Here is a 23416-nt window from a genome sequence, read left to right as displayed (position 1 = left end):
TTGTTACATACCACTCAGCCAAGGAGATTATAATTAAAATATAAAGACATTAGAAGTTTATAAAAAGATTTACTATTTCCAAGATAAATCATTCTTGTAGACATAAGGGTGGGAGGTGAACAAGAAACATGAAGGCAAGTTCCAAATTGGCTCAGACAATGATGGTGGGGTGAACTTGAGTGTTAACACTAGAGATTAGAAACAATGGTGAGATTCAATAGGACAGAAATGAGCTGGTTGGGGGAGGAGCAGAGAGGAAAGAAAAGAATCAATAATGGTAGGTAGATTTCTACTGAATAGTACAATTTACTTAAAAGAGATGGTCATCACCAAGTGTGCATCTAAAGATCAGAGAAAAGATATCTGGGTATAGATATAAATTTGAAAGTAAATCAATATATACATTAAAGCAATACTACTCAAATGTGTGATCCAGGGACCAGTGCTGAGACACCAACTATGTATCACTGGTCCATGATGACATAAGTGCAGAACTTGAGAATAAGCATCTAGAAACTGTTATAGCAAATGCACAAAGTAATTCATATATTGTAATTGTAATTTTTTAAAAAGGGCTTTCATTTTATATTTATTTTTTCTAATAACTTTTGTTGAATTTTATAAAAGTATTAGTCTTTATTAGATTAGAAATTTTTTTAAATAAAAAAATTTATATAAAAGACCAATCTTTCTCCATGGGTTGGAAAACACTGATTTAAAGCTATGGTAGTAGATGCAATCATTTAAGGAAAGAAATCTAGAGAGAAACCCCTACCTTTTAGGGATTGGGGATGATTATATTGTCAACTTACCAATCAGACAGTTTATGTATTTAAAAAAATATATATTGCATGAAGCTCAGCAAAAACACCTGCATACATTTCTTCCAGAACTAGGAATTTACTTATATCTTGGTTTCATTTACATCTTGGTTATCAGAAAAGTTTTTGTATACTGGCATTTATCACTGGATTACTCTTAGTACTTCCAAGTAGGCAATAATTGCTAAGAAAAAAAAAAAAAACACATGTTCTAGAACCTAACATACTACCTAGTAAACATTGAGTGAATTAATGCATATTTCAGGAGAGTTTGGATCTAAGAAGCTAACTTTTCCTCACAGAAAAATAGTTTAATCTATTCATCAACTTAGGCAACACAATAATGTGATCACCCTGGTTCTCTAGGTGACTTGATTTTATTGAGAGTGTTCTCATTATTGACTCGAATCCTTTCCATTAGGTTTCCCAAATGGCTTAGGCCAATTTTACCCTGGCTCATCATCCTCTAAGAACTGACTCATAAATCTACTCCTTTAGAAAATATCTCTGCTAGCTTTATTTTTATTTTAAAACATAAACACATATCGAACCTTATACAAATTAGTCATGGTTTTTGCCTAATTTTCAAGAATACCTTACTACAGCCCATTATAAATAATTAAAAATAAAAATTAAACATTATATATTACAGTGCTTTTATTTAACCTTTTTCCATTTTTGTCTCACACTTGAATTTTTTCTTAGCTCCAAGAAAATATAATATCAAGTAATATTAGCAATGATTACTACTTATTTCAGTGTTTAGTATCTACCAGGCAACATGCTGCATGCCTTTAATACATCTTCCCACTAAAATTAATTCCTGGAGCAAGTCTGGCACATAAGTTTTTTTTTTTTTTTTTTTTGTGTGTGTGTGTGTGTGTGTGTGTGTGTGTGTTTGCCTCATTTTCACATGTGAAAAAATTGTGGTTCAGTGAAACAAAAAAAAGTCCCAAGGTAGAGCCAAAATTCATACCCAATCTCATCCCAAAGTCCATGTGCTTAATCTTATATACATAGCTTCCCCTTTTAGAACACAAACTCCCACTAGATGACCACTTCTACAGAGAAGTTTGCTAACATATATTTTCTTGCATTAATTTCCTCCAACAGATTATAATACAAACATTTCCTTCTCTAGATTTGTTGGCATATATTGGATACTGGATAATTTTTTTAAAAAAGTCAGGTGGAAAAGTGGATGATTTTCTAATTAAAAATCTGAATTATGATTCATTTGTGATGAAATCCTGACCTGTTAAGTCTGTTCCACATGCAAAAAACTCTCTGAAAGACATCAGGAATATGATCTGAAGTAATGCAATTTCTACAGGAATGATCACTAGAACATCTCTGTTGGTTTTAATATGAGATATTTTAGCACAATGTAAAGATTACTAGAGTAAGTTTCAACCCTTATAGAGAGAAATTCTACCCTCTTAGATGGGCTACTCCAAGTGGCAACAGCACTGGCTCCTTAATTATAGAATAGCGATAAAGGCATAAAATCAACTTTAACCCAAAGATCTATAAGAATTTTGCAGCAATGTATTTGTATGCATTCCTAGCACTACAAGAAAAAAGGGAAAAGAGAAAACTTTAGATTCTTATAATAAATTCAAAGACTATGATTTCATTGAAACATAGGTAAATATGTTTTGGTTAACTAAAAGAAGAAAAGAATAAGTAATAATTTGGGGGGAGGGGTGCAGAATGGACAGTCAATACAATCAACAACTTTATGCACTCCTTGACCTTGCCACTCAAAGTGTGGTCCAACAGCATCACCTGCGAACTTGTCCAAATGCAAACTTGCCAGCCCCTGCACAAGCCTACTGTATTTTCAATCTAACAAAACCCACCACAGGTTATCCGGAGGCACCATTCTTAGCTATCTGCATAGTTAGGGAGAGAAAGCAAAATCTCATTATGGCTCTAGCTATCTCATACTCCCCATTTTCAATTCCAGGCCTTATCTTGTGGCCTTTGGTTTGTTAGTGCGAGCAATTTCCCTTCCTTACCATTCAGTCTAGTATGCTTACTAGGAAAAAGTAATCAGAACTTACGTAGTCTCCAACATGTAATAGCAATAGTGCAGTTCATGATTGTTTTGTTTTGGGCTTTTTGTATTGTTTTGGCTTTTCAAAAGGGTCAGCATTACACAAAAGTGAACACCAGTTTAAAAACAAAAAATGCTCCCTGGCTGAAAGTTCAACAATTCTCAAATGGCTGATCTTGAATTAGCCTGCAAACACCATCATTTAAATGTATGTAATATATAATGATATATTAAGTTATTAACAGCTATTATCACTTTACCTCTAATTGGCTGATCAGCCAAAAAATCAACTAAAGGTCACAGAAAAGAAATGGAACCAAAGGAAAGCAAACAGGAGGAAAGGAAACAGAATAAAAGGTTCAATTAACCACAAAAATATGTCTAATATCTAATGAATGTCTCTGAAATTAGTAATTAGCTTTTATTGATCATTGAGAAATTATGTAGTAGGGTCTCCACCTTTCATCTATACATCCACCAAAAAGGCAAATACTTCCCTATTTAATACATTCAAAAACATATCCCAATCCTACCACACTGCACTATGCAGAAACATCAAAATAAGACACAAAGAAATCTAGTATAAATTATTTGCATCCTTTCCTTCTTTGTAAGTTAAATGCGCCTACAGATTTCTAAGGACTCGGCAAGGAGGAAGGTGAAAAGAAGTACCTTAAGGATCTTGTTCAAAAACATTAAAATGAATGCTTAATTGTTGGTATAACAACCACTTGTATCTGTTTAGTACAGAGTTAGCACTATATTTATTGTTACTTTTTGTTAGAAAATCTAAAATGCAGTAAATGCTCTTAAAATATCTGTTCCTTCTCAGATCTTACATAAACCTCATTTGCATTGTTCTTATTTTTCTCCAAAAGAATTTCATTATAATTTTTTCAACTTAAGGAAATAAACAGCTTAACTATTCCTTCCCAAGCTACCCGATGAATGAATTATGTCCACCTATAACCAGACCTCTGCCTCGCTTCCCACGAACCCTGGAACATTTAATGGTCCCAGTCTTTCCAATTTGACGGTAACAAATTTTGGGGGACCTGCACTATTCTTTTTTTGCCTTTCACAGTACTTAAAATGAATGGCCTCCAAAACCTACCACTCCCTAATTTCAATCATGTAGCCTTCATTATTAAAAGTGATTATTAAATTATCACTAGCCTCATGACAATGACAATGACCTGCTGCTGTATTGCCTAAAAGTGTCGGAAAATACACATGCATGCATAAACGTACACACTGTTTAAAATCTAAAAACTAATTTTATCCACAATATCGATCACAGACATTAAGAGCTAGAAAGCCTTGGGGAATTGTTATGAACTGTATGCTTGCGTGCCCCTGAAATTCATTTGTTGAAACCCTAACCCCAATGTGATGGTAGTACAAGGTAGGGTGTTTGGGAGGAGATTAGGTCATGACAACGGAGCCCTCATGAACAGGAGTGGCCTTACGAAAACAGGTTGGAGAGAACTCACTGCTTTTCTCTCTCTCCTGTCAAGTGAAGAAATGAGTAGAAGACAGAAATCAGCAAACCAGGAAGAGTGCCCTTACCAGACACTCCTTCTGCCAATGCCTTTATCTCAGACTTCTCAGGGTTCACCACAGTGAGAAATACATTTTTGTTGTTCAAGCCATTTTGGTGTTGTTATAGCAGTTCAAATTGACTAAAACAGGAATCCATCACCCAAACCTGTCAGTAATTAAACAGAGGTGTAGGCCACTAATTATTCAGCCAGGAGAGTCTCTCTTTCCTTCACACACACACACACACACACACACACACACACACACACACACGCATGTGCAAGGTGTGGGGAAGAATGAATGAATGCCAATGCTCTGGGATTTAGAAAGTTTAAAGGAAAAAAATCATACAGCACCCAATCTATTTGTGGCTATTTGCAGCTTATCCACATTTTTATCAATTCCAAGGTTACAAGTGAACTTTAATTAAAAAATAAAGTAAAATAAAATAAAAACACAATGTCATTAATTTTTTTTTAAAGATTTATTTATTTATTCACGAGAGACACAGAAAGAGAGGCAGAGACACAGGCAGAGGGAGGAGAGCAGGCTCCATACAAGGAGCCTGATGTGGGACTTGACCCTGAATCCGGGATCACACCCTGAGCCAAAGGCAGACACTCAACCACTGAGCTACCCAGGCATCCCACCATGTCATTAATAAATAGCAATCAGTTCATGGTACATCCATATGAACACATCTCTTAGATGTAAAATATTAAGTGCCTAAAATTTTAATATTTATCATTGTGTTTTCATCCTTAACTTTCCATTTATGAAAATTGTTGTTAATAATATATAATAATGAGTAGTGTTATAAGCTTGAGAAATATTTCGTTCAACAGTTTTTATTGTTGTTGTTTGTTTGTTCGTTTGTTTTGATGGGGGGAGGTTGGCCAAAGAAAAAATACTCAGACCCGGAGTGAATCACGATGTGATAGAGCCTCCATTGTATTTTAAAGTGTAAATTCTGTTTTAAGTTTTTCCACTCTACTTGAGAAAGAGCAACGACAAAATTCCCAAATGTCAACACAGATGGAAGTTGAGAGGAACAGCAATGAAATTTAAAATGCAAACTATAACCCAAAAAAAGAAGTACTCTTCCTTTCTCTTTTTTAACACTATGATGACTATCCCCAAAGAAGAAAATCCCCATTTTCTGCCCCATTTTTACACAGATATTATCACACTGAATAGGAAAACATTTATTCTGACTCAGATGAGACACGATATAAAAGCCATTTATGCACACACACACACACACACACACACATAATATGTATGTATACACAAATATATAATACGTATTTACAGCATAGCCAGAGGTTTTCTTTTGAACGCCTGTTTATCAGACTTACCCCATTAAAAACCTAAATCAGTGCCTATAGGGGATATAATTATTACTGAATTCACACCCAAAATCACCCTCAAGAACCTCAATTTATAATGCTGCTTTATCTCAAGCCAAAATCAAGCCTGAATTGTGATCATTTGGGATGGCAATCCAGATAATCTATTTCACTCACTTTTAAGAGACCACCTTAAAAAGGAATGTGCTACCTATTAAGTGAACTTGAATAACCCCTTTTTTAAAGTTAGTGAAACAGCTTCATGTGCTAGTGTTAATACTGTTATTCAAGAACATTTTGTAGATGACTTTAACAGTTCACGTGACAAGTTAAAATTCTAATTCATTACGAAAACAAAGTCTGGTTTACAATCTAAATAACATTGATTTGAAACAGAAAATAAAAACTACATACGTCTTCCCCTTAGTAATAAAAACGAAATGATATTTTGGTAAACCAAAATAATATCAGCAAATAGAAGGCTTACACATCCTAGCATTTGCTATGCCATAAAAAATAATAATAATAATAAAGACGTTCCTAGGAAATCTTTATAAAATTTTAACAGTGAAGGTGAATGAAGCCAGCAAGGATAGAAATTACTACTGGCCTGGCTGGAAAAGCATGTTGGGCCTGAGGCAAAAGAAGTTTTTTAAATAGGAGAATGTTCTGAAATAGAAAGCATGTTAAATAGAATTGCCTGAGGACGGTTAGGAAATGAAAAATTACACTAACTGCATTGGGAACAGCAACCTGATAAAAGCACAATGCACAAATTACAATCTTCTTCACAAGTAGTATTAGACATGAGAAAGGTTAAGCTGTATGAGAGAGAGGTTTTGCCCACCACAGGCCACTACATGATAGAAGAATTACTTTCAAGCATTTCCAGGGACCTTCCAACAACTATGGTAATAAATATTTCTGTATTTCTAATATTATAGAACAAGTGGGACCAGACCCCCCATCAATATCTACTTGCAAAGCACCCCCTGAATAAAAGCCTCTAATTCTAAGCTCTCTGGAAAACACCTAAAAGGCATAATGTGTTCCCTAAATATATTCTTCTCTTCTTAAACTCAAGACACACTTTCAGCATCTCAGAGATGCACAGTGAGTCAGCATGTACGGAGCAGCCATAAGGTGGAGAACATAATACTGAAGAGAGAAGGAAAACAGCATTCCATTGGAAGAATTTGATTAGCACTTCTTCATGACCACAAATACTTTTATAAACAGTAATTTTTTATTATTACAAGGGTAACTATTAAGTATGCAAAGTAAGCAGGAGCAAAAGAAATAAACAGTATAAACACTGAAGAAACTAGCATATAGAGGAAATAAGAAAAGCAAGTCATAAAGCAAGTCATAAAATATAAAACACTCGTGTTCATTCACACACACACCCATCCACAAGTCTGTCAATAGTTTGAAGGTGGTCAAGGAACAATCCTTCCAACCCTTCTCTCTTCCAAGCAGAGACCAACTCAGGAATAATGCAAGTCATAATGAGTCAGTGCAAATAAGCTAGATTCTTAGGACAACAAAGTTAGGAACAGCTGTCATAGGCTGAGTCAAAGTAAGGCTGGCACATCCTGAAAGGTCTAGGGCCATTACAGCACAGAGGTGCTACCTAATTTCACTTTATCAAGAAAAAGCAGATTTACTTTGGCTGTTTAGTTTCATTTCATGTTTGTTTTTGCCTTATGGGACAGAGTAAATGCATTTAGCATATGAAAATATGACATAACTAAGAATCACCCAAATGAAAAGGGCACTGTGGACATGCCGTGTCAAATCACTTGGGGAAGACATGGCTGCCTAGTTGGGCCCAGTTAATTAAGTACGTGGCATATCTCCATGTTAACATTTACAACATCATCCATTTATATTTCTCTTCAAGTATTCAGTATTTAAAAAAACAAAAGTCACCAGTCAATAATTGCTAACTCCCTCTCTTAGGCAAAATCAGAATCACTATGGGAATACTTTCCTCTGTTATCAAGAACACAGAGCTGACTGAACCTCTCTCCCTCCTTAGTCTTCCCTTTCATTGTCTTCATCAGTCATACCACCTCTTTCTAGAAAAACTCTTCCTCCTAATATTTTGAATACATGGAGTTAAACAATACATATTATAAGAATTCATTTTATACATTTCTTTTTATCTTTTTCCATGAGGTTACTAGACAATTTGAAATTACATATGTGGCTGATATTATATTTCCTTTCAGTAGTGCTGATCTAGATGAGACACTTAGGGTGGGGGCAGGAGGAGGCCCTAGCATTCATGTGCATTTCTGAGACCTTTCTGACTGGGTGACAATCATCAAAATATCTCCCTAATTCAGGAATGGGTGCCCTTAACTTACTTAGGAATTGCTTCAGTGCCTCTAAAAAGAGTCCACAATCCCTTCCAAAATGGGTTTATCTGTTAAAGAAATATGCTGATAGGTTATCAAATATGATTTATGAACTATTTTAAAGGCTTCAGTTCTTTCATGCAATTCTTACACAAGCATATTTTGCAACTGAACAATTTTTGCCACTTTCACTTAAAAGCAACAAAAACTGTATAGAGGTCATATGATAACTTCATTATAGTTTTAATGAAGATTGTTTTAACTATCATATACTTTGACTCCTTCCAAAAAAGTCTCAGACGTTGTCCACACTTGTCAAGACTCAGTCCCTCTTTTATAGAGAAATGGTTTTAAGAATTTCAGGCAACTCAAATGAACTTCTACGTGGTACATACTCTCCTTCCTTAACAGAATAGGGTATGCTTTCATCTGTCTTATACTGAATTTTACACACAAATATCTACTATAACTGCATTTATTCATTCATCTCCCCAGTCCAAGCTCCCAACAGGGAGGAAGCCTACTTTACTCAAAATTGCCTTACTATAACATAGAGAAATGCCTAAGACAATAAAGATATTGAAAACAGGTTAAATAAGCAAATTAATTAAAGAAGCCTATGACCCAGATGCACACATATATCCTGGAACACCAGTGTGGGGAATAATTTTCTCTATGTAGTCACCTTCTGTACCTTATCCTAAAGACCTATATGCAAATTGAAACTCACAATGCAGGTGTTAAGAAAAAGTAACTTTGATAGTGATAAACTAAAATTCCCTTTACCAATAGTAAGTAGAAAAATCATTTTGACCATTAAAAAATTAAACAATCTGGTTAGCTACATGGGTATATATAGACTATTCATTTTCAAAAAATTAGAGCATATAGCTTAAATATTTATAGAATAAAATTTGGTCCATTACTAACAGTTTTAAATTGAGATTGGGGTCATGCTGTGCCTTGCTAATCATAATATCTGTGAAACAGCAGCATCAGCACCACCTGAGAGCTCCTTCAAAATGCAGATCTCAGACCCAGTGCACATAAAATGATGCATACATAAATCATAATTATTATTATTATTATTATTATTGTGATAACTTATTATCAGTAGAATTGGCAGACATCTCTTAGATGCTCAGCGCCTAATATTCATCACAGTGAGTACTGAATGTAGAATGAACAATCCTCAAAAGTTCCACTTACTTTTCTGCTTAAAAATGGGTAAATTTTTAGCTATCAATACTCATAAATTCTACAAATTTTGCCAAATAAATGTGCTAAGAACTTTCATCTCTCAACATCTAAGCAATTTCTGTCTGGAAGTTGACATGCTCTGATTTCTATTATATTAATAGCACAATGAATCTGACAAACATCAAAGTAAATATTAAGATTGAAGTAAACCAAAGGCTAATTTCAGTTAGATAAAAAGCACCTCATCTTAAGGAATATTAACATTACCTTAGCTAAGATTTAACACATTCATTCCTACAAGTAAAAGTATAGCAAAAATTTTTTGAAGATTTGCTTCTTATTTAAGCCAAGTAAACACAAAATGAATGAAATTTGTTCTTTTTCTTTGAAACTTGTTTTTTAAAGCAACATTTTTACAATATAGAGCTGAACAATATGTAATACTGACAAGTGGTTCTAAGATATGAAGAAAAACCTTAAAAAGTCAAATTAAAATTCAATCTACATACGTTTATAATATATATCAAGTAATGTTATGGTATAAGAAAAAATATGAAAATTAAATATTGAAAAAACTCTAACACAAGATAACAACTGTCATCATTCATATATTTCAGTGATACCTAGCTAAATACTAATTTATTTTTGGGCCAAGTGACTTTCTAATACAAGTCTGTCAGTTTATGATCTTCAAAAAGAATCAAATAACCATAGGCAATAAAATAAACCTCAACCCAAACCTCAAGCCTTACATAAAAATTTACTCGAGATGGGTCATATATTTGCATGTAAAATATAAACCAATAAAACTTCTAGGAGAAACGTTAGAGGAAATCTTCAGATTCTAGAGCTAGGCAAAGAGCTCTTATACATGAGAGCAAAAGCACAACCCAGACAGCAACAACAATAAAAATCAATAAATTGGACTTTATGAAAATTAAAAACATTTCTGTTAAAAGACCCTCTTTAGAAGATGCAAAGATAAATAGTTACAAAACGAATATCTGACAAAGAACTTATATCTAGAATACATTTTTTTAAAAGTCTCAAACTCAAAGGTAAAAAAAAATAATAATAATCAACCCAATTAGAAAATGGACAAACAGCATGAGAAAACCAAACAGGACCTATAATTAGCAAGTAACATTTAAAAAGATTTTCAACATAATTAGCTCTTAGAAAAATGCTAATTAAAACCATAATGATCTATCCCTATACAACTAACAGAACTTTTACTATTAAAAAATGTGACTAAAACCAAATGTTAACAAGGATGCAGACGAACTAGATCTTGCACATATTATCTGGTTGGAATGCAGAATGGCACAGACATTATGGAATAGTTTGGCAATTTCTTATAACACTAACATATTCTTGCCATCTGAACCAACAATCACACTCAAAGGCATTTCTCCCAGAAAAGTAAAACCCATATGTAAATATTAATATTTCAAATTTATTGAAATATTTTAATAGCCACAAACTAGAAATAATCCATATGTCCTTCAATAGGTAAACAGTTAAGCTGTGATACATATACACACAGTAAAATACTATTCAGTGACAAAAAGGAACAAACTAGTGATCTATGCAACTTGGATAGATCTCAAGAGCATTATGCTAAGTGAAAAAAGTCAATGACCAAGGATTACATACTGTAGGATTTAATTTTCATATCATTATAAAAAAGGGAAAGAAATGTTACAGAGATGGAAAACAAACCACTGGTTGCCAAAGGTTAGAGATGGGGTAAGAGGGTAGTGTGAGTAAAAAAGAATGAGGGAGTTCCTTTCCAACTGCAGATGTAATAGTTCCATATCATCATCATCATGGTGGTGGTTACATTAATATATACTTGTGATTAAATTGCAAAGAAGTAGATACACACAAATAAGTGCATATAAAAAAAAACTCATGAAATCTGAAAGAGGTCTGCAGATTGTATCAATGTTCACGTCTTGGTTTTGAGACTGCAATATAGTTATGCAAGAATACTGCCATGGGGGCAAGCTTGAGAAAGGGTACAGGAGCCTTCTTTGGACTATTTGGCAACTTCCTATTAGTCTATAATTATTTCAAAATATTTATTTTTTAAATCCAGCCTAACACAATTTGCAGTTCTCAAAATTCACTCTATTTTTAAATGTCCTCTAACCTTTCTTTTTTTCTTTTCTTTTGGCTTATTGTTTTTTGTTTGTTTTTAATGTCTTCTAGCACTAAAGGTACTCTGGACCTGCTACAACAAAACTTCAGTTATTTTAATACACTTGCTTCTATGTACTTCCTGCTTCTCCATTGTATTTATGAGTAGAGGTTTACCTAATACTGCATGAATAGCATATAGTTTTCAATAAAGGGCACCTTGGGGAAGTGAAGCAAAAAAAGACCTGTTAGTTTCATTACATTCTTATCGCTAGCAAGCACAATTTTAAACAACCAGCATAACACTGCCAACTGAAACGGTCAAGAGGATTGAAGACTCCCATGTGTAAATAACAACAACAACAAAAATATACAAATAACAAAAGTCTCAGAGATTTTTAATGCAGAAAGATGAGAGCTGGAAAAAACATGGAATTGACAAACATGAACTCATTCGTGAAGTTCCAAATCCTGGAATAATAACTAACCCTCTGGAGAGAAGACTATAAGGCAATTAAAAAGCAATAGTAAGTTAGACATAATTACTCATGATCTAAATAATGGTACACAATAATCATGGGTAGTAAGATCATAATCTCTTAGGAGAGAAAACTTTTTTTTTTTTTTTTTTTAAGATTTTATTTATTGGGACGCCAGGCAGCTCAGCAGTTAAGCATCTGCCTTCGGCTCAGGGCGTGATCCTGGAGTTCCAGGACCCAGTCCCACAACAGGATACCCGCAGGGAGCCTGCTTCTTCCTCTGCCTGTGTCTCTGCCTCTCTCTCCGTGTCTCTCATGAATAAATAAATAAAATCTTTTAAAAAATAAAGATTTTATTTCTTCGAGAGAGAGAGAGAACCAGCACGAACAGGAAGGGCAGAAGGAAAGGGAGAGAGTGAGTCTTACACAGACTCCACACTGAGCATGGAGCCCAATGTGGGGCTTGATTCCAGGACCCTGATATCATGACCTGAGCTGAAACCAAGAGTTGGATGCTTAAATGACTGTGCCACCCAGGTGCCCCTTAGGAAAGAAAACTAATACGACACTAGACACAGCAATGATCTTCTACTCTGACATCAAAGAAGAATTGTTGTACTCTTCCACAAATTGCTTTCATCCTATTATCACAAACAAAACACTAAACTTGCCTATAATGATAAAATCCTATATTTATATAAAAAGTCTGTGCTAGGTAGTTGTAAGAATGACAGTCACACATCTGAAGCTTTCAAAAGAAAAACATATGAAGGTATATTGTTAAAGCCCCATAAACATACAGGTCATTACATAACGAAACACAATCTGTGTTTAAAGATTGAGCATAAATTAACTGACATCTTTTAGTTCTTCTTTCTAACCTCACAAATACAATATAACTTGAAGATAAATCAGATCATTTTTAATGAACCCAAGAATACATGAAAAAGTGCTAGTAATTGACAAATTCATTTCCTCCCAAAATATTCTCATATTTTTAAAGAGTAAAATATCTGTGAAATTAAAAGGAAAAGATAGTGATGTGCCCAAGTCTTGGAGCCAGGTAGCTGAGGAGACCCAATCAGCTCATTTTGGACCAGAGCAGTCAAAAGTCTCTATATTCCCCTAAGAAAATAATCCAGAAAAAAATACTGATAAGTTTTAGAGAAATGAAAGCCATGACTCAGGGACTGATAATATTGAGGGATGTGGCTCTAGACTTCTCCTGAGATAAATGAAAACACCTGGGTTCTGGTCAGAAGGTTTTGTATACAGATGTGAGATTAGAGAACTACAACATATATTCTCCCCAGGACTTTTCATCTTAGGCAGAAGTAGTGTCCTTTATGGAGAAAAGGAAAGAGTTCTGGGATGCTCTGATTAGGTAAGGCCAAAGGACTTTTCTCAGAAAGATGTGAATAACTAAAAGCCTTGACTACTGAGGCTCACTTTCAGCTAAGAATGACCATGAGACAGTTCCGGTCAATAATTTTTAAAGTGAAAGACCTAGATGGAGTTTACAGGAAATCGGGATTTTCTGTTTATTGAGGGTACATAGGGTTTTCTGTTATAGAGACCTACATAAATAACTGATTTTATTATGCTTCTGCAACAGAGAACGTACCTGTATAATACAGTTATTCATAATTAAATATAACCTGTGGCTGTTGTTTACAATTTATGAAAATGAAAATAAATTAGATACGATATTGAGTAACATATGATTTCACTGGTAAAAGAAATATTTAATTCTCACTTGCTAAATATTTGGAAAACTTCAAGGTTACCTATACAAGAAGTGTACCTATAGACTTGGTTTCTGATTCTCATATTTTAGATTACAGACCTAGAGTACATACCCATAGACTGTGACTCATTGTAATTTCAGTTCAACAGATCAACTAAAACATACATGAATATTCCATTTTTCTGTTTTTTATCTCATTCCAAAATAAACATATCAAAAATAGCTGAACTCATCAAGTGAAGAGAGAGAAAAGACAAGGAAAAATATAGGATTTAAGTTTTATTCTTACTAATAGATTATATGTTCCGATTCCACTGGACAATTCTTTCATTTTCAAACTTTTAAGCTGCTGTTATATATTTTCTCTTATTTTCAAAGTTATTCCTGTTTATCAATAAACCTGATATAACCATTCCTCCAACCATCCAGAGTTCAGGAGAAAGAAAATCCCAGTAGCTGTTTGATGCCCAAAAATATGAACAGTTAGCAGTCAGATCAAAGACGAGAAAAGACAGAAAAGGAAGATCAAAAGAAGAGTGATTGTAAGCTTCTGCAGGCTAGCATTTACCTCTCTCTCTAAAGGGAGTTTTGTGCTCATTATATCCAGGACTCATCTTGCCTTCAGCTTATAGTAAACAGGCAATTGCCTTATCATTTCCTCCTCAAATTAAAGGATCAAAGTTTAAACATATTCTTTTCCTTGTATACTAGGCTATAATTAAAATTACTACTTCCAAAAAAAAAAAATATATTACCACCTCCTCACCTCATTCACACAATGCTCTACTAGGAAAGAGAAAGAACTCCTAAAAGTAAAGACACCATCCAACAAAATGAAGAGTTGTGGAGAATTCCTGGTCATGTTATTTATCTGATGCTTGATTTTATGATATAGCATTAAAGAAGCTAACAGTAATAAAATCTTTTGAAAATAATATCTTAGTGAATATTTATGATGGAAGGCTATGTTGCTTATATTATTATCATCATCAAATAACTATTATTTATTCACTGAGGATCTTTAATATATCCCTAGTCCCCAAGACACTCCTAGAAGATAGGTCCCACCCAATTCTTTCCAGAAGAAGAAACTGAAGCTCACAGAGTTTGGTGAATTTGCTCTCAGATTCAAAGCTACTAGCACACATGAGAGCTCAAATTCAAGCTTCATCTCACTCTTATACTTTGCAACACACACACAGCAATATTTTTATACATTTTCCCATTTTACATGTTAGGAAACTAAATCTAGAACCTAAATTATTCTAATTACTTAAACATCAAAAACACAAGTTTTACAAATTAGTCAATATAACTTAAATAACATCAAATAAGATGCAACATAATTATATAATAAATTAATGATTGCAGACTGTATAATAACGTATGTTTAATGTGGTTTTACCTTTTATTAATGTACTTAGTTCCTGTTACTCTAAACACAAAACAGAATCTGCTGCTTTGGGATGTTAAGCACAAAAGAACCCTGGGTTCAAAACAGTGGTAAGCATCTACTGATGGGTAGACATCATAAGAGGAGAATGTACTCTTCAGTAAAAAATAAACTTACTTCAGAATGAACTGGTAGCAGCAATTCTCTCCAATGAAAACACTTTCATGTTTTCCTTTAATATCTATAAATGTATAATTGAAGTTTAATCCATGCTTTCAAATAACAGCAGCATGATATTCTTATCAGTCTAAAACTATAGCACATTTCACAGGGACTATATTAACATCTCGCTGACTAACTAGGGCCAGCTTGGTGGGAGGTGAACTGAATCCTCTAAGAAGTTATCACATAAAGAGTCATTTCTCAGGAGGTGGTACAGCAGGCACCAGAGCCTAAACTAAACCAAAATGCTCCATCAAGTCATTTTAAGGCACTTTGAAAATGAAAAGAGGTCAGAGCCTCTTGCCCACCACTGTAGAAAATTCAGGAGTAACTGGAATTGCTACAGATCTCAGCTGCAAAGGGCAAATAAATCTACTAGTACAGAAGACTGGGCAAGATACATCTTGTAATCTTCAGATTTTCCCCTGCCTTCTAGAATCACTGACATTTGACTTTCCTCAGAGCCAACAACTTGGCCAGGTACTGAGAAAAAAGTGCACCATGCGGCTTTGATATAAAACTTCTATGCTGTGAGAATCAATTTTTGGTGTGGCTGCTGATACACCAAATCCAAAGTACTTTCCCACTCTGATTAGCTACCAATGCAAAAGCTATTTTCATCTCTAACAAAATAGAGATGTTCACTATAATTGTAACATGTAGTGTACCTGGGGTCACAGAAACCTCTCCTCCCATTCTTGGGCACACAATCTGACATCAGGCTCTCTAAAACTGAATACCCTTCAGTGATTAAACCTTTAGGCTCTGTGAAAGTATCTAATTAATAATGGTTTTCTTGATTTTCTCTAGTTATCTTCAACTCTTTACTCAGACATATATTTCCCTAGATTGTCAAACATCATCCCCTGGTAACTACTGCTTCTTTTCTGTTCATCCAAGCATTCCCAACATTTTTAGCTTAAGGTAAGTTGACCTGAGACTCATTGCTATCAAAAAAGAGAAAAATAAATAGACTCGGAACACATTCATTCAAATACTATACTGTTCCCTATAAACCAGGTATACTAAACAAACAATACAGAAAAAGTGCCCACCCGTGGGAGCAAACAATCTAGTAGGGGATACAAAAGGGCAAAAAGATAATTACATTACAGTGGATGAACATCCATAGGATGGGGGTGTTCAAAGTGATACTTAAGAAGTCAGGCTCCTCATCCAGCCTGGAGGAAGGTATAGGATGGGGAGAAATCAAGAAGGTCTATGTCTCTAAGCTGTTTCCAGAAGCATGTATAGGGACATGTAAGATAAGCAAAGTATGCATAAAACAGAACAAACAGCATGTACAAAAGCACAGCTAGAACCATTATCTAGACCAAAACATGTGGCCTCCAACACAGAATATTCTGGCACACTTTCAATTGACATTCCTTCAACATTTGTTAAAGAACTATTTAAGGACGACTGAGTGGCTCAGCAGTTGAGCATCCACCTTCAGCTCAGGGCATAGTCCTGGAGCCCCAGGATCAAGTCCCGCATCAGGCTCCCCTCCAGGAGCCTGCTTCTCCCTCTGGCTCTCTCTCTCTCTCTGTGTGTCTCTCATGAATAAATAAATATTTTTTAAATCTATTTAATGGGGTAGAGGAAAATTATATTATATATATTATAGTAAAACTATATATATATTATAGTAAAAAGTATATAAAAGGATTCACTTGTTCATTCATTTCCACTAAGCTAAAGGAGTCACTTCTGATAAAGATCAAAAATGTATCCAATGCTTAATCTTTTGCCTTTTTTCAGTGATTTTTCTAGACCCCTAACTTCTTGTGAGCCCACACAAACTAAGAAATGAAAACTTTCAATATTTTAAAAGTGCATGTGTAAAATGGATATGTTTCCAATTTATTCTAGTGATATTTAGTGCCCCTTATAAAATGGCTCTCAGACATCTCAGCTACCTCTCCAGACCCATAGGCTCCCTCTGGTTAGATGGTACAGAGTGAGAAGGAAGGTCCAAAGATGAGGCTATAAAGGTAGACAGAGACCAGATAATACAGACTCTTGCACATCATGAGAAATAGTCTGTAATACCTTAAAAACCATGGGGAATTATTGAGAAAATTTGAAAAGAGAGAGCAACTATGAGACTGTGCAAACCAGGCTAGAGATGCTAGAAACTTGAGTAGGATGAAAGCAGTAGAAATATAAAATGGCATGTAGTTGAAAAACAGGAGCTATAATTGACTAGACTTGGAGATAAGAAGAAAGAAGAGGTGAGAATTAGGGATAAGTGTTAAGTTTTTAGGCTTGAGTAGTTGGTAAATAAGGATACCACACACAGAGATAGGGTATAAAGGGACAAACAGGTTTGGGATGAAAAACCTTAAGTTTGGTTTATACGTGTTGAATTTTGTACCACTAGGACATCAGAAAATGAAGCTATTTATAAATATGACCAAGACAAGGAGATTTGGGGTTGAAGATAAGACATGGGCAGCCTCAGTATATAGATGGAATCCATAGGATAGGGGAGAATGCCCAGGGAAAGTATACAAAGTAGAAATACAAAAAAGGACATAGGGAAGAGCCCTGAGAATCTCTCAAGTTAAACGGTCAGAAAGAAATAGAGGAAAAACCATTAGAGATAATAGAAGAAAAGCAAAAGATTTTCATGGCTCCAGGGATCCACAAACTGGCACAAAATGTCCAATGCAAGAGATAAAGAGGAAAGAGGTATTCATTAAATTACCAAGAAGTCGTTGTTTGTAAACTTGTTGAAAATAGTTCTAGAAAGAAAGATCAACCCCAGCCGCAGTACTACTAACCATGTGAACTTAAGCATTTGACCAAATCTCAGATTCTTCATCTGTAAGTCATGAAAAATAAAAACCCTTCCTACCTCATGGTTTTGTTATCAGGATTAAATCAAAATCTAAAAATACTATGTAAACTTTAAACAGGGGGTAGAGACAAGTGTTATTGCAACTGTGCTGCTCTTCAAGCCATTCACAAATGTCAATTCACACCCATGTCTTCACACCCATGGCTCAGAAGTCACATTTGACTTTCACTGGCCAATGTAATGCGTCAGCAGAAGTGACTCACTCCTAAACAAAAGCTGTAAGAAACAGTGTATAGTTTAACATGTTCTGTGTTCCCTACAGCTAACATTATAGAAGCATATTTCAAACTGAAGCCTTCATCATCCTAAATCCTTGAGTGATGGCCATGAGAAGAGCCTAACTCACGATGACATGTAATACAGGGACAATTAAATGTTACTGTTTTAAAACACTGAGATTTTGAAATTATGATCACAGCAGCTAATTGCAGTATAAATAACAGATGATAAAAGGACAGCCAAAAGGAAAATCCCATCTTAGAAGGTAATCAATGAGAGACATAAGGGCTATCACAATGCCCTTATGTACTAATTTTTATTTCTCAGAGTGATTCATTAGTCCTCACACTTGAGTCAACAGTCTTACAGTTACAGAAAAGGTAAACAAATGTACTTAACAGAGTTTCTAACAAAGATACCTTGGTTGGGAAAGAATGAGACAGTCCATCAATGACAAGAAACTGTCTCCCTCATCATCATTCTTAAATACCGTTGTTTGTGCTCTATTTTTTTTTTTTTTTTTTTTTTTTTTTTACTCCTTAGTTAGCTCTACTCTGCCCCTGAATGACTGGTTGTATATTTGTGTTAGGCTGAAGACACAACACCTCAGTGGTTTATTAGAAATAAACAGAAAATATAAAAAGTAACCAGGACCACACTTTATGAGGGAAGAATTTTTTATTCTTTAAATGTTAACAGTAAAAGTTGCCGCTGCCAAATGCCAAGTTACTATTTGATATGCCTAAACGCAACATGTGTGCTGGAAAATGGCAACTTCTCAGAACCAAGGCCAGAAGTAGAATCCAGGTCAGAATGAGGCACAAGAGCCCACTGGACCAGCCTTTTCAGCAAGAACACTGGATTGCCCCATCTTTATTCTGGCCTTTGTCCCTCTCACTAGTTTTGACATGAAAGAGGATCCTAACTGCTTCAATCCCAGTGGAGCTGAAGTGAATTACATGAAAGAAACACTGACCAAAGGTTGTCCAGCTGTAACCTCTTTTTTTTTTTTTTAATGGGGTGGGGAAATGTAAACAAAATATTTCACAAGTCTTCTTTTAGAAATGTCTTAAGTATCATTTACAAAGCATAGAAATAAATTAGTATCATCATAAATAAGCACATTAAAGTTTGTCCACCATCTTTCGCTCTAAAATTTTTGACTATTTGTAAATCAAATCCAGTTTTGAACTATGAAGACTATGCACTTTGAAAGCATAAAGTGTAAATACTGAGAGCAATCTCACAAAGCTGTAGAAGGGCCCAACCTGATGAGCCCAGCAACAGCTCAAGCAGACTACTCTGAGAAGGGCCCTTTCAACAGGATATACAAACTCTGCAATGAGATGTTACATTGAACTTTGTGTTCCTTTTTTGTTCATAGGGAATCCTTAGTAAATGGTGGCGGGGGGGGGGGGGGGGAGCACCCGGGGGGTTCAGTGGGTCAAGCATCTGCATTCAGCCTGGTCCCTGATTCCAGGGTCCTGAGATTGAGCCCAGCATCCAGTTCCCTGCTGAGCGGGAGTCTGCTTTCCCTCTCCCCATACCCCTCCCCTGCTCATGCTCTCTCTCTCCCTCTCTCTCAAATAAATAAGATCTAAACAGTTGATGGATTAAATGCAGGTAGTAAGGGACAATGCCAAGACATGAACTTAAGATTTTTTTTTTTCCAAATTCCAAATGAATCCTGTTTCATTACCCCCAATACTGCATCTGGCCAATACTTCACTAGCCATTTTCTATTACTTGAAAATTTGATCACGCATGTTCTGTTACCACGGACGTTTTTGTGCTGGAGTCACTTGGCTAAAAGGGCAGAAACCATTAAGTCATAATGTGCTTATCTCGCAAATCTAACTACTATAACTAATATAACAACTATTGTAATCTTAAAAACTATACTTTTGGAAGTTGAGCACACGACTAAAATTATCCTAGCGACTTAATTGTCCTAAGCCAATTTATTGCAGCACGACAGGAGACAAAATAAAGCTAAAAGCACCTAAGTCGACCTCTAGAAGTCTGGCTTTCCTGGCCTTCCTCCCTCTTCGGGAGGGCAAGGCCAAACGCAGACAAACGTTGCTGACAAATGTTGACTCATCAATGCTGGCCCACGGAGGTGGGAAATAAAGCGGCCAAGATACACTTACTGCTCCCCAGGAGGGGAACTATTAACAAGGGAAGAACAAAAACTGCCCGAAAGGATCCGGTTGGATGTAAAAATCACAGTATTTGCAATGAAATACATGGAAGTCGTAAAGGCGCGATTACACACGCCGGGCGCTAAGCACAGGCAGCGCTCAAGAGCATCCCCCCGCCCCCCGCCCCAGGAGGCCCGCGCGGGGAGCCACAGCGCAACACCGCCGATTCGAAAGCAAGGGCGGGGGAGGAGGAAAGTTTATTCAGAGCTGCCACGTCTAGTCCGGGGGCCAGAGCCATCACACCCGCACTCCCGCAGCCCCTGAACGCAGCTCACGGAGCCGACCCGGCGCCAACCTCAAGCCGCTGCTACCCTGCAAGGTCCGGAGGTGGACCCGGGCGGGGCCGGCGAGGGGCGGGGCCGGCGAGGGGCGGGGCCGGCGAGGGGCGGGGCCGGCGAGGGGCGGGGCCGGCGAGGGGCGGGGCCCGCGCCTGGAAACGCAGCCAGCCTTTCCCTTGGTGAAGAAAGGGGGGATGGGGAGGAGAACCCCGAGGTGGCGTCGGGCCGTACCTGCGCTGGAAGTCCGGGGCGAAGGGTTTCAGGTACGGGTCGGTCTCCAGAAGTCGGGCTAGCTCCGGCACGTCCGCCAGGGCTGCCGCCAGCGCCTCCTCGGAGCAGTCGGCGCGAGCCGCCGAAGCCGCCATCTTCTGCTGCAGCCCGAGTAGCCGAGCCCGAGCGGGTCGATCGGAGCCTGAGCGGGAGCCTGAGCGGGAGCCTGAGCGCGAGCCTGAGCGGGAGCCTGAGCGCGAGCCTGAGCGGGAGCCTGAGCGCGAGCCTGAGCGGGAGCCTGAGCGCTCGCTGGAGGGAAGGCGGCGAAGGCGGCGAAGGCGGCGAAGGCGGCGAAGGCGGAGCCGGAGGACGCTGAGGCGAGCTTCGGCGGCCCTGGGCCCTTTATAGCCGGAGAGAACGGCCGTCGGCCGCCTTCTCCCCCGCCTCCTCCGCGGCGGGGCGGAGCGGGACCCGGGGCGATTCCCGGACGCGCGTCCCGAGGCGGGGTGGGGGCGAGGCGCCGGCCCTCCGCCCACTCAGGCGGCGGGGCCCTGGGGGCCGGGAGAGCGGCCCGTTCCTCCGGCCGCGGGCGGGGCTCGGCCCTGCTCCCCCTCAGCCCTTCTCCTCCAGACCCCGCCCGCTCGTGGCGCCGTGCTCAGGTGGGTGTGCGGTTTTCTGGCCGGGACCTTCCCGCAGTTCGGAGGCCTATAGGGCGCTGTTGCAGACGGAGCAGACCCTTTCACTGAGGGAGCAGGCAGGCGGCTGCGGGGTAGTGACGCCCTGGAACATGTCCCCACCGTTCCCCAACCAGAAGTCCTGCGGGCTTTTCCCGTCGCATGGGTTGGCCGAAAAAGTTAGGAGGCTGGAGGGGTCCCGCGGAAACTGCGATGTTCCGGCACGATCCTGTGTTGCCAGCGCAGAGAACTGAAACCGTGGCGAGAACCCTGACCACCATTTCCCAAACCTCAAAGAGAAACGAAAGGGGGTAAAAAGCAAAACACCTTTTTGCCTTTGTTTATGATTGTAAGAAACGTTTTTCAACGATTAAACTGAAGTATCCTTGGTAGACAGACGGTATAGGGACGACCCTTAAACATCAAGTGGGGCTTCAACTGCACCACTTCCTAATGCGGTGCTCCCGCGGGAAATCTCTCTTCCTCTTGGCTTAGGAAGAGAGGACCCTCTGCAAACGTCCCCGATTGGAACTTACTTAGTTAGTTCTTTGACTCCCATTCACTGCTGCTAGCTCAACAGTTCTTTTTTTGGAAAATACAGAATCGTATGCACGTGGAGAGAATTGGACCCACCCACCCACCCACCCACCCAGGAGTCTCCAAGTTGCTTCGAACCTAGGAACTGGACTCAAGTCTCTTTCCCCTTTAAGACTTGGGTATGGAGAATCCTAGGGGCTGTGGAAAAGAAAGAGTATTGATTAAAGTTGGCCTTGAATTTTAAGACCTTGAAAACACTTTTTGGGAAAGGGTTTATAAAGGACTTGATGAGAAATACCTAGCAACAGAGGACCTCAAGTGAAAGAGTGGAGGACTTGAACAACTTTCAGGAAGACGAGTCTATTTTCCATGTACATAACAACATGCAAACGTCAGTAAAATATAAAACACTGTAAAACAACGTTGACACTCAGAAACAGGATACCCAATAAAACCACAAGTCTGTATCTCCAGTCCTCAACTTTTCTCACAAATCCAGATTCACTATGTGCCAACTGTGATCTCCCGCTATAGCTGGCTAGTAGACCTAAACCAACTATCTCCAAGATACATCCTAAATCAGTCTTATGTGTGCTGTCACTCACGCAAGTAGTCTCTCATTTGGACTAACATACCTAACTGGTTTCCTTTTCACATTCTCATCTCTAACCCTTTGTCAGGTGTTTTCTCAAACTAATGTGCATATGAATCACCTGATGATGTCATTAGAAGTGCTTCGTCCAATTTAGTTCTGGGTGGTACCTCAGATTCTGCAATTTAAACAAGCTCAGAGGCGATGCTGCTGTTGCGGGGTAGGGGCACAGTGTGAACAGTTAGGATCTCCACAAGGAATAAATCATACAACTTAGATGACGTACTGGTTCACCCAGAGTTAAACTTCTTACCATTCCCTAACAATGCTTGTATAATCTAGTCGCCAACTATCTTTCCACCACTTTTCTCTACTTTTTCTCTTCTTATCTGACTTTACCATTCTTTAAGAATACTGACTTTCTTGGGACTCACTGAGCAGTTTGTAGCCTTGGAGACTTTTTATTTGCCCTTCTCTATTGGGAATTGTCTTCATGACTCAGCTCTCCATGGCTGGTTTCTTTTC

At 37.7% G+C, this 23416-nt stretch overlaps 1 protein-coding gene across 1 annotated transcript in view; it reads right to left on the bottom strand.

The window, feature by feature from the left end:
• Window positions 1–21717, bottom strand: part of GBE1 (1,4-alpha-glucan branching enzyme 1) — a 262520-nt gene extending 240803 nt beyond the window's left edge. Inside the window, exons 1-2 of the mRNA XM_055314062.1 lie at window positions 21387–21717; window positions 21110–21338 (exon numbers count right to left, since the gene is read on the bottom strand). Of these exons, the coding sequence (XP_055170037.1) occupies window positions 21110–21243 (134 nt within the window). The 5' untranslated portion in view covers window positions 21244–21338; window positions 21387–21717. The remainder of the gene's footprint in view (window positions 1–21109; window positions 21339–21386) is intronic.
• Window positions 21718–23416: the final 1699 nt, after the last annotated feature.

The sequence above is a fragment of the Nyctereutes procyonoides genome, unplaced genomic scaffold (genome assembly GCF_905146905.1).
Source record: "Nyctereutes procyonoides isolate TBG_1078 unplaced genomic scaffold, NYPRO_anot_genome, whole genome shotgun sequence".
NCBI classification, from domain to species: Eukaryota; Metazoa; Chordata; class Mammalia; order Carnivora; family Canidae; genus Nyctereutes; species Nyctereutes procyonoides.
The sequence above is the reverse complement of the archived record's forward strand: the minus strand, read 5'-3'. Positions and strand labels throughout refer to the sequence as shown.